This window comes from Rhineura floridana, chromosome 1 (assembly GCF_030035675.1).
Source record: "Rhineura floridana isolate rRhiFlo1 chromosome 1, rRhiFlo1.hap2, whole genome shotgun sequence".
NCBI lineage: Eukaryota > Metazoa > Chordata > Lepidosauria > Squamata > Rhineuridae > Rhineura > Rhineura floridana.
The window spans coordinates 185,276,947-185,289,676 of record NC_084480.1 but is presented as its reverse complement, the minus strand read 5'-3'; the positions used below and the strand labels follow the sequence as shown (position 1 = coordinate 185,289,676).

General features: G+C 44.1%; 1 protein-coding gene across 1 annotated transcript in view; it reads right to left on the bottom strand.

Moving 5' to 3' along the window:
• Nucleotides 1–1,076: 1,076 nt before the first annotated feature.
• MARCHF6 (membrane associated ring-CH-type finger 6) overlaps nucleotides 1,077–12,730 on the bottom strand; it is an 85,050-nt gene continuing 73,396 nt past the window's right edge. The window contains exons 23-26 of the mRNA XM_061589090.1: nucleotides 7,501–7,590; nucleotides 6,375–6,507; nucleotides 4,273–4,408; nucleotides 1,077–3,340 (exon numbers count right to left, since the gene is read on the bottom strand). Of these exons, the coding sequence (XP_061445074.1) occupies nucleotides 3,250–3,340; nucleotides 4,273–4,408; nucleotides 6,375–6,507; nucleotides 7,501–7,590 (450 nt within the window). The 3' untranslated portion in view covers nucleotides 1,077–3,249. The remainder of the gene's footprint in view (nucleotides 3,341–4,272; nucleotides 4,409–6,374; nucleotides 6,508–7,500; nucleotides 7,591–12,730) is intronic.

The window sequence follows — 12,730 nt, the reverse complement described above, 5'->3', positions numbered from 1 at the left end:
GGGGACCAGACGGTCCAACCATATAACACCGACTCTGGCCCGCCTGCACTGGCTGCCTATTTGTTTCCGGGCCCGGTTCAAAGTGCTGGTTTTGACCTATAAAGCCTTACACGGCATAGGACCACAATACCTATTGGAATGCCTCCCCCGTTATGAACCTGCCCGTACACTACGTTCATCATCAAAGACCCTCCGAGTTCCTACTCATAGGGAAGCTCGGAAGATGGCAACACGGAAAAGGGCCTTTTCTGTGGTGGCCCCCAAACTGTGGAACGATCTCCCAGAGGAAATACGCCTGGCGCCATCATTAATATCTTTTCGGCGCCAGGTTAAAACTTTTCTTTTCACCCAGGCTTTTTAATTAATTATGTTTAGTATACGCTGACATTGTTTTAATTTTTAATAATTTTTAACTTTTTTGTATGTTTTATATTGATACATGTCTTGTACTTTGCTATTTCTTGTCTTGTGAACCGCCCAGAGAGCTTCGGCTATGGGGCAGTCTATAAGCTTAATGAAATAAATAAATAACCAGATGACAACCGCATGCCAACATTTATGTTGCAAAAAAATCCCAAATACCACCTTCTTTGGCAGAACTGTATGCATTTTGCAATTACAGTACAAAGCATATAATTCAGTATTTGGCATAGAATTCAGCATCCTTCAAATTCAAGCTTTTTTTCTTTCATTTTAAAGTAAGTTTCTAGCCCTTAAAGGCAACAACAAAAAACCCCACAAGGGCAATGGGTGGTGAGGTAGGGATGCCAAGTATGATGCACCCCACATAGTTTTATTCCTTTCTCATGATTAGAAGCACAATACATAATGCCAGAATAGATGTGCATAGTTTGCATAATTGATACAAGTTACAAAATCCTTGGGGTTTTTTGGGGGTGGGGGCTTGAGTCCACTCCCTGACCCCCTTAAGAACACAGCCCTGCTTTAGGTCGCCATTTTCATATGAAGATGAATGGGCACAACAGGTATTTTGTTTTAAAGGGAAATGCATATAACTAACCACTCCCAATCAGGATAATTTTGAAACAGCAACAATAATAAGCAAGTGCCGAGGCTTTTTCTTAATAAACTTTAATAATCTTTGAAGATCAGGTTGTCTGGGATAAAAACAAAATTACAAGGTACTGCATTACTGCAAAATGCTACAGGAAGAAGCATAGCTTTGCTGGCAATATCCCAGTGGTAAGACTACTTGGATATTTTTTAAAAAACCAAAAGACTGTCAAGGGCAGATTATTGTGCAACCAAACACATTTGTTACCAGAAAATGTAGTATTTGAGGGTAAAACAGGCTCTTGTACAGAAAAGTACACTATTATAAATATTGAAATGTGTAATATTTGCATGTCCAAAAGAATGAGGCATAAAAGCCTCAAAATTAAGAACTTCATATGTGAATTAGAAGTAAGTGTTTTTGGCCATCTCATTACTATGCTGTTTTTATTAGGAATTACGTGAAATATTTATTTAGAAATAAACCTCAACAGATTTTACAGCCCAAAATGTCAAAAATGAGGTAATGCTGCAAAATATCAAAGGTGAACTGTTATTAGAAAGCCCACTCCCACTTCACCTATACAATTCTACTATTCTACTGGGCATGAGTTTAGATTGTCAGAAATCTAGACTCCAACCACTCCTGCCCCCAAAACATGGAATCTCAACATATTTCTGCTTTTTTTTTCAAGCACAAAGACATATCCTGAAGACAGCAGACAAACGCCTTGGTATTCTAATCAATACACATAATTAAATATACATAATGTTCAAGGACACAGTCCTGAGTGGCCACTGCATGTCTTTGCATGTCGTATCATTTTTTGCATATCATTGCATGATATTGCAAGTCTCAAGCGCACAACTGTACTGTGTGTAAAGCTTCAGCATTGTTCTATTTGTGTGTCTCAGAGCTATTTACATTAAAAATTCATTTCTAACTTCAGAAAATAATTACACATATAAAAATATGAGAATTAGAGAACTTGATTCAGGGGCTCTTGCTTGGTGCTTTCGTTGTTGAGATTAATCAATTGTATTTATTTATTTGGTTCTCTCTCTGCTGTTAATACTACATAGGTTCTTTTTCCATAGAATCTACCAATTTCTAAAAAAAACCCTGCCATGCAGAATTAATGCTGATCATTTGCAGAATTGCAGATACTCATTTTAAAATATGGTATGATATGAAGTCCATAGTACAAATTGCAACTTTGGTTGTAAGGATGTTTCAGGCCACTCAGGGGGGGGGAAAGAGGGTCTTTCATAGCATGTTCCATTCTTTATGTTCTCTGTGCTCTTGAAAAACCATGTCAGATAACCTCCACCATTCTCTAGAGTAAATAAATCCCTGTAAGCATTTAAATCATACAGCTTCAAAGATGTAAAAAGGAAATATTGGCTTATGCATTGGAAACACATTCTTCTACAGACCTCTCAATCAGCAGGTTTAAGTATTCCTGCCACTTCGCTCTAATAAACTTTGATTTAAGTACTTAGACATTCATTAAATTCTGTCTTTCAATGCCAAGGAATTAATGCCTTCCAGCCAAACAAGCAATGCCAAAACTGTCTGAAGAAAAAAATTGTCTTGATCTACCAGTTACTGTACAATATTACAATATTACATGTGGAAAAAGATAATCTGGCAATAGAAAATGTACATCAGCTTTGATGTTATACAAAATGATTTCAAAAATCAAATGAAGCTCATGTGTTCTTGCCACAGCCACTTCACTGCTGACTATTATAGTCATTTTGTTTTTAGATCCTTGATGAACCCCCAAGTTTGCAAAAATTACATTTTTAAATGGCCATAGCCACCATAAAAATGCAACTGATTTTTTTCTTTTTTTAAAAAGTGTCTTGCCTCTTGCAGTATTGCTTTGTGGCACATATGTCAACAGGACAGCAGTCCAAAATAAAGTGACAACTAGATTTAATAAATTAATATTATTTTAAAGATGTACAATGAACATTCATTTTTAATTCAGGGTATTGGGGTATTGCTATTTACACATTTACAGATCTCAGCACTGATAACTTCAGAAGATGCAGATAAAAGGTGCACAGCCTTGACTGCTATCTGAATGCCATGAAAAAAGAAGCCAAAATTAAAAGATAAAACCCAGCTCAGAGGATTGTTGGGAAAGCCAACCAAAGAATGAATACCAGCCAATGAAAAAGGACACAAAGGCAAGGGAAGATCAAGTAATTCCATGTGACCCATTTCTATTCTTGTGAAGACTGAGGTGGTGGTACCGACGTCCCTTGTTTGCCAGTTTTTCGTTCATAATTCACAAGTCGTTGCCCAACAAGGTACCTAAGATTTAAAAGTTTTAAAAATATGTATGTTTAGTCATCACTTCTACATTTTCATCACATTTCATTCTTATTTATAGTGGATAAATTGAATGAGGAACATTCTTCACAAAAGGTAAAGGTGTCCCCGCACTTATAGTGCGAGTCGTTTCCGACTCTTAGGGTGACGTCTTGCGACGTTTACTAGGCAGACCGTATATATGGGGTGGGATTGCCAGTTCCTTCCCCGGCCTTTCTTTACCCCCCAGCGTAGGCCGGGTACTCATTTTACCGACCACGGATGGATGGAAAGCTGAGTGGACTTCGACCCCTTTTACCGGAGATTCGACTTCTTCCGTTGGAATCGAACTCCGGCCGTGAGCAGAGCTTCGGCTGCGTTACCACTGCTTACTACTCTGCGCCACGGAGGGTCTTCGCTAGTCTTTATTTAAAGGACTTCATTGGTACAACATTTGCTTACATCCATTAAAACCCCAATAGCAACTATACACTGAAATTTTGAAAGCTACATAGTTACATTTTAAAAGCATTTTTATATGAATAAATGGAATTCAAAGTTTGGTAAGTGGCACATATTTTAAATGTACACACCTTGTAATTTCTTTCCCCAATTCCAAATATAGGGGGATCGAGACAATGACACAGTAACATAAATCTCTTCACAACAGTTTTGAAAAAAAGCTTTCAGTGTTTTCAGGGGCAGTGCCATTACCATCCCTATCTAGTCAGAGCACAGTAAACCTAACCCATTATTCTGTCATCTTATGGTTAGTTCCAGATGCTTTGGAAAAGGCTTGTATTACAGTAGTACTGAACACTTCTCACAGTGCTCTGAACTTTGCTCATCATTTCCCAGGGTGTAGCGTTGTAAAACTTTAGGACACTAGTATTACTGCCCCAGAACTGATTAACCTTACTAAAGTAGGTACTCACTTGTCATTTTTAATGTGTTCATAAAGGCGCTTGAACTGGCGGACCTGGAAAGATAAGATCCCCATCAAAACCACCACCATGAGCAGAAAAGGATAAATCCGACGCTGTACTAGGTTTTGCATTTCAGGAGTGACACCTGCAAAAAGTTTTTAAAAAGAGCAAGTAAGTTAAAAGGTTAGAATCATGTCTTTGCATTTCAAACAGTGAACTGAAATAAAGATGAAATGTGTATTTTTAAATAAGTTACCCCTTGTCTCAGTGAATTACAGACATTAACATCTACTATCAAGCACGTTATAAAAATAAAAATTTATCTACATTTATAACAATGAATTCATGTTAAAACTAAGAATTCATGTTTACTTCAATGGTTCACTTTCTTTTCATATTTCCATATTGGAAAAAGACAAAATTAAATGACTGCAGGCAGGTCACAGCATATTCTTCACATTAAAATCAAAGGGAGTATGCAACAAGTAAGACACTAGCAAGCCCACTCTGATTCTTGCCTTTCTTCCCACCAAGTGATCCTGTTTATGTTGCAGTGTTGGTCCCTTTGCTATGGAATCTCAACAGCTGCTGGTTGATGGAAGATGGAATAATTTTTCTTCAAACCTCTTCTGGCTGCTAGGATTCAAGGTTTTGCCAAGGAAGAGGCTGCCAGAATATCAGAGCATTCTGTCCTTGCAAAGCCAAATTCACAGAAGCTGAAACTAATAAAAAGTTATGGCCTGTTTTTAAAACTCAGTTTCATGTTGGGTCTCTTACCCTGTCACCTCTCTCACGTTTACTCCATTTGTACGCACAACCAGATTTTCTAACAGAAGCTCAGAACGTGAGCTCATACTGTATTTTGTTGCTGTATAAGCCATTTTTCCTCAACAAATTACTGCCACCTGTAGAGCAAACTATATGGTCCTCTGTGGCGCAGAGTGGTAAGCGGTGGTAACGCAGCCGAAGCTCTGCTCACGGCCGGAGTTCGATTCCAACGGAAGGAGGAAGTCGAATCTCCGGTAAAAGGGGTCGAGGTCCACTCAGCCTTCCATCCATCCGTGGTCGGTAAAATGAGTACCCAGCCTATGCTGGGGGGTAAAGAAAGGCCGGGGAAGGAACTGGCAATCCCACCCCATATATACAGTCTGCCTAGTAAACGTCACAAGACATCACCCTAAGAGTCGGAAACGACTCGCACTATAAGTGCGGGGACACCTTTACCTTTTATAGAGCAAACTAAGTAATGTGGTTGTTTTCTGGGGAAGACACATGGCTTATCTACAAGGGGAATCCGCAATTCACTACAGCCAAACTGCAAATGTCTGTCAAAATGTCCCCAAAACTTTATAGTTCAACTGCACAATTCAGTTGTGAGCAGATCTGAAAGGGTAATTCCAAGCAAAAATAATCTCAAATCAATTATTCAATTCTGAATGCTGCACCCATGCTTTTCTTTGAGCGACTCTGCACTCAGGTTATCTTAATTATACTTTTAAGGCTACAATTGAACACAACAGGACTTTCTTCTGAATACAGTTGCATAAGATTGCATTGTTGCTGGACTGTGAAGTACAGCTATTCTGTAATAGTTTCTCCCTCCCCATCCTATTATCTTTATATATTTTTACACAGTTTCCTCTATATAAATATTTGCATATTTAATACAGTATGTTATTTTTGTTTATGTGAAATAATTCTTTTTAGGGTGGTATTTTATCCATGGCCTTTGAATTTAACACATATTTCTATTCTATTTTTAATGGGTTAGAAGTATATTATTTGAAAACAAACATGGGAATTTCTACATTTCACCTAAAGCCCACCAGCTGCTACAGAACATCAGGGTCATATAAGCAGGCCAAAACTATGCAACTCTCCAAGTGATAGGATGTTTTCACTTACGCTAGCAAATGAAATATTTCTTGAATCTTTGGGCAATATACAAAATGTGGTAAATAAAGTGGAGCTATCTAATGGATATATACTTGACGGAACCTTCATTTGAAATGTGCCAAGTAAACAGTGGACATTTTAACAATAGTTTTGATGACCCTTGGATTTCCCACAGTTCATATCTTAATCAAGTCTGCATGCTCATCTGTACCTACCTAGTAAAGGTACAATGCCAGAAGCTGTGATGTAAGGTACACAAAGAGAAAGCAACAAAACTGAGATAACAGGTGCTGCAAGCTTCCGTATTATAAAGTGTAAGTCAATATTCCGAATGCCATTTGCATAAACCTGAAAAAATAAGGTAACAGTCAAGATGCATGAAGGAAGACTGTCCAGCACCTGCTATTAAATATATTGTACAAAAACATATTTATTACTACAAAGGAATGTCAGTATTATCTACTCATCTTTTTTTGGGGGGGGGGGAATGTTTGGTAAAGGTGTGCCCTGCACAGTAAGAAAAGTTTATTTAGCATTATTTGTTGTAATTTGTGTAACATTTGTTTGTTATATTTACTTTGATAAAGAGTAGCACCATAAAATGTACTTTTACTTACTACTGAAACACAGAGAATTACATCTGTAATTCCCATGTTGCACTCTTCTTCCTTGATTCCCTGGGCTGCTTTCTCCCCGCTCTTTTCCTTGACCCTAGTGACACCCCTTCTCAGAAAAAAACTGCATCAACTTTTGTCCCATTCTCCTTTAAGTGGTAACCACTGTGATAGCATGGTTTGGCAAAGGAGGCAAAGAGAGATATTTTGGCTATTTCATAGTTTCTTGTGCAGGAAAACAAAGTTCCATACTGAAATTGCGGTAGTACTTTAGGGTTATTAAGCCAAACTCTCACGCAAAGGAAAGATGCTAAGTTCTACAGGTAGTTAAAAAAGGACTTCACAGAATAGGCCAAGGACAGGGAACCTGTAGACTACCAGATGTTATTATTTATTTAGTATTTGTATGCCGCTTTTCATCACCAGATGACTTCAAAGCAGCTTCCATAGCAAGAACAAAACAATATAATAAAAACAATTCAGAACATAATAATAAGAAAAAACTACAACAGTATCAATAAACAGCACCACAAAATATCACAAAACAGGCTCAAATATTGCTGGACTCCAACTCCCATCAGCCCCAGACAGCATGGCCAACGGTCAAGAAAGACAGGACTTTGTAGTTCATCTACATCTGGAAGGCCACATCCCTACCCCTAGTATACGCAGTTAAGCGGACTATATGTTTTGTCTGTCTTCCCCATACCAAAGAAATAGTTCTTACCTGTTCAATAACTGTTTTCAGCCACCACTGAGGGCCCATCAGAGTTATGGCAGCAATTATCTTGGCATGCAGAACACCAAGAGCCCAGTCCTAGGTCAAAATGAAACCAATTATTGTTTCTATACCACCATCAATGTACATAGTGCTTATAGAGTAAAAGAGAGGTCTGTAATTTGAAAATGAGGAAGGGAAGAAAAATGGTCCATTGGACTCACCTGAAGGGTGATTTTCACAGGTATGCCTGCCATCAGATTGGGCTCTACTGCCATCTAGAGTCTGAAGGCAAGAATGCACTAGAGTTAAAACCTGGGCCTCGGGCCCCTCCCGCTCCAGTCTTCATTTGCAACGAGTCCAAAGTGGTATATCTGAAAGGAACTAAAGGCCAAAGGCCGCAGCAGCAAGGAAAATAGAGGTAGGAAAACCGGAACAGGAAACATCATAGAACTTGCTACCAAAAACACAGGTTTTAACTAAGTGAGAACAGAACAGAGCACTAAACTTATAGCATAAATTATCTAGAAATCCCCCACAAGGGAGGGACGTGATGGCAGGCGTACCTGTGAAAATCACCCTTCAGGTGAGTCCAATGGACCATTTTCCACAGGTAGCCAGCCATCAGATTGGGATGTACCAATGCAGCCCCTTAATAGGGAGGGACTACAAACAGCTTATGAATCAGAAAGGACATGTTGAAGAACACGCCTCCCGAAGGAGGCGTCAGCCGAAGCATAGTGATCAATCTTATAATGCTTCACGAAGGAGTTAGGGGTAGCCCATACCGCCGCCCTACATATGTCAGCAAGAGGAGCATTAGTTAGGAATGCTGCCGTAGCGGCAGCTGACCTGGTGGAATGAGCCGTGATGTTAGGCGGCACTGGCAGATTAAGAGACTGATATGTGATAGAAATACAGGCTCGTAGCCAACAGGACAAAGTGGATTTAGAAACCTTTTTTCCCAAAGACCTAGGGTGAAAGGATACAAATAATGCTTCTGTCTGCCTGATGTCTTGGGTGTGAGAGAGGTAAACCTTGAGTGCTCTCCTAACATCCAGCGAATGCCAGGCCTTTTCGAGGGGATGGACCGGCTTTGGGCAGAATGAAGGAAGTATAATATCCTGGCCACAGTGGAATACTGAGGTGACCTTTGGGCAGAAGGATGGGTCAACCCTCAGAATTACTGAGTCCTTATGAAACATGCAGAGGTGACAGGCCGATGATAAGGCGTGTAGCTCCGAAATTCTTCTTGCAGAAGTAATAGCAACGAGAAAAAGAACTTTGTAAGATAACAGTCTGAGGGGTACTGAAGCAAGGGGCTCAAACGGCGAGCGCTGTAAGGCTTGCAAGACCTTAGAGAGGTTCCAGGAAGGAAAATGGTGGCGTACAGGCGGAGAAAGGCGGGCAGCCCCTCTTAAAAAAGTTTGATGAGCGGGTGAGCTCCCGGGGGGGGGGCGATGAGGAAATGGATAAGATCGAGGAAATGGTGGAGGCATGGCGATGCAGAGTGTTTGGTCGCAGTCCCAATGTCAGACCTCTGTATAGGAACTGTAGAACATGCTGTACAGTGGCGTGAGGTGCTGAAAAACCCTTGGAAGTGCACCAGTTGGAGAAGGCACGCCAAGTACTCTGGTAAATGCGAGTAGTTGACGGTCGTCTTGATGCTAAGATAGTGTCTATCACCCCCTGAGAAAGTCCGGCAGTATTCAACTGCATCCGTTCAAAAGCCAGGCCGTCAGGCTCAGCCAGGTCGGGTCTGGATGCCAAACTGGTTCCTGGGTGAGAAGGTCCGGCCTGAATGGGAGGGTCCAGGGGTCCACAACTGACATCGAGAGAAGGTCCGAGAACCAAGGTCTGCGAGGCCAGTATGGTGCTATTAGAAGAATCCGAGTCCCTTTTTGTCGGAGTTTCGTCAACGTCCTGCCCAGGAGGGATATCGGGGGGAAGGCATACAGAAGCCCGTCTGGCCATGGTGTCGTCAGCGCATCCACTGCTTCCACCCTCGACTCTAGGTACCTCGAGAAGTAACAAGGCAGCTGGCAGTTGTGGCTGGAAGCGAAGAGGTCCACCGAGAGGGGGCCAAACCGGAGCTAGAGGAGGTGGAACACTGCCGGATGAAGCTTCCATTTCCCCAGGTTGACCTGTTGCCTGCTGAGCCAATCGGCGGTCACGTTTAGAGCCCCACTGAGATGTTCTGCTCGTAACGACAATAGATGGTTCTCGGCCCAGTCGAAGAGTCGGGTCGCCTCTTCCTGTAGAACCCTGGACCTGGTACCCCCATCTGTTGATATGAGATTTCACGCAAACGTTGTCCGTACGGATGAGGACGTGTTGTAGAGAGAACAGAGGCTGGAAGTGTCGAGGGGCCAGATGAGCAGCTCTGAGCTCCAGCCAGTTTATGTTGTGATTTAGGTCCTGAGTGGACCACACGCCCTGAACGAAGGTGGAGTTGCAATGGACTCCCCAGCCAGACAGACTGGCGTCTGTGGTGATTAGGACTCTGGCTGGGTCCCGAAAAGGCGTCCCCTTGCTGAGGTGGGTTGTCGCTACCCACCAGCGGAATGATTCCTTCAACGATGGGTCCAGCGGAATCACACGATGGTTGGACTTGGTGATGTCCGCCTGAAGAGGTAGGAGGGCCCATTGTAGAGGTCTCGAATGATGTCGAGCCCAGGGACGATGTGAATTGTGGAAATCATTGACCCTAGGAACTGCGCCAGAAGCATGACATCTGCCCTTGAGCGATGTATCAGTAAGGTTGCCATGGTTGTGATGGTGGCAATATGATCTGGGGACAGGAAAAACATTGCTAAAGAGGTGTCCAGTATAGCCCCCAGGTGCTGGAGGTGCTGGGTTGGCTGCAGGTGACTCTTTTCGGCATTGATCAGCCAGCTGTGAGCATCTAGGGCGTCTAGCGTGAACTGGAATTGTCTGTTGGCCAGGTCCCGGGAGCATGCTCGAAGGAGGAGATAGTCAAGATAGGCGTAAATGTGAACCCCCTGTAGGCGAAGAGATTCCACCATGGTGGCCATCACCTTGGTGAATACTCGAGGAGCCGAGGAGAGGCCGAATGGCATGGCACGGTATTGGAAATGGTGGTGGCCTAGTACGAATCTCAGGAATCTTCTGTGATCCAAGCAAATTGGAATGTGTAAATACGCGTCCTTCAGGTCGATGGACGCTAGGAAATCCCCTTGTTGTACAGCTTCCACAATAGACGCCAGAGACTCCATCTTGAAGCAGCGGTACTTGACAAAGCGGTTGAGAAACTTGAGGTCTAGGACCGCCCTCCATGAGGAATCTCGCTTGGGGACCGTGAAGAGGACGGAGTACACGCCTTGCAGCATTTCGGATGGAGGTACTGTCTCTATAGAGGCTATGTTTAGAAGATGGCGTAGGTCATCCTGCATAGCCGCCCTGCATGACTTGGAGACGGGGGAGAGGCAAAATCTGTCCGGGGGTTCCCTCCAAAACTCTATGTTGTACCCCTGGGTGAAGATTGCCCTGACCCAAGAGATTTGTGTCAGAGTGAGCCAGGAGCTGGAGAAGAAGGAGAGTCTGCCCGCAATGGGAAAAGTGTCAGAACTGCCTGCGCTGACGGGCTCCTCTGCCGTAAGAGGCTGAAGAGGCTTGCCTGCCTTGATATTGGGCTCTGGGCTGGAAACGTTGTCTGGGCCAGGGTGCCCTGGAGGGATGGAAATCTGTAGGACTGGTATCCTGTCCTCGTCCACCAGGTCATCCCCTCCGAAAGGGCTGGAAGGAGCGGTAAGGAGTAAACAGCTGAAATGGTCTGCGGTCGTCTCTTCTGACTGTGGCTAAGGCAGGTTTACGATTGTCCTTAGGATCGACCAGGACAGTTTTAAGTGCATCGTCGCCAAAGAGCATAGCGCCCGAGTATGGGGCCATGGACAAGTTAGTTCTGGCGGTAGAGTCAGCATCCCAATGTTGAAGCCATAGGGTTCGACGAGCAACAATGCCAGCCGCCAGAGCCCGTGCACCTTGGTGGGTTGCATCTAACGTGGCATCAGCCACAAATCCAGCAGTCTTGTGTACCTTGAGTAGACCCTTCCGTAGCTTGGCGGGATCCGGGTTAGGGTCGTCCAGAAGGTCATCTAGCCACATCATGGAGGCCCGTGAGAAGATGGAGGCGGCAGCAGAGGCCCGGATGGAATGGGCGGATGCCTCGTGGATCTTTCGGAGGACAAAGTCGAGCCGCCTCTCCGAGGGATCCTTGAACTGGGAGTCTCCTTCTTTCGGGAGGAGAGACCGAGACACGAGATTGGAGATGGGTTGGTCCACCCCCGGGACGTTCAGGAATGACATGAAGTCCGGGGCCAGGGTATACAGCTTGTTGGCCAAAGTGGAGGAACGGCGCGGACGTAGAGAGCGGGCCCATTCTTCTCTGGCCAGCTTGTTAATGGGATCTGGCACAGGGATAAAATGATCCACTGATCTAGGCGACTTGAGGACTCTGGCACCCTTCACCGGAGGGGCAACCCGTGGTGTTTGTTCTGGTTGAATGCCGAGGGTGTCCATTACTCTGCGAGACAGAGGAATGATGTCTGCCGGGTTGAAAAGGCGGTAAGAGTAGTCCTCATCTGGGTCAGATTCTCCACTCCATTCATCAGGGTCAGCCTGGAAAAGGTTTAAGTAGTCCTCCATCTGTGAGGATTCCATGCCCACTCTGCCCCTGACCACATCAAATGGGTTAGGTGAGGGTAGCGGGGCATCATCATGGCAGCTCGGTAGTCTTGCAGAGGTAGACTACCGCGAAACTTCCGGCTGAGAGGATACATGAGGAGGAGGCTGAGGTTGATATAGGCACACAAGCATCTCTCGTAACTGTAGCAGAAAATCTGGAGTCAGCTGTATCCCTGCAGGTGGAGGTGCAGGTAGAGTATGTTCCTGTGGAGGCGCATGAGGCTGCACAGATGGAGTCAGGTCAGATTGGCAAGGGGTTTGGCTGGGGAAGCCTTCAAACTCATCCTCTGAAGACTCAGGAGACTGAAAGAGCGCAGGCACCGCTGCGTGCAGAGGTTTCTCCGGGAGTGGGGGTGCAACGTAGCATGCCCTTTTGGGCAGCCCGTGGCCAGACAGGTATTTAGTCTTGGCTAAGGCTTTAGCGGGCTTGTGTTAGGTGGCTTGCGTAGAGATGGAGCGATGCCCTGACTACCTTCTTTTGAGGCTTGTGGGACCTCTGGGTTCTGCTCTGCCATGTCAAAGTCTGGATCACGCA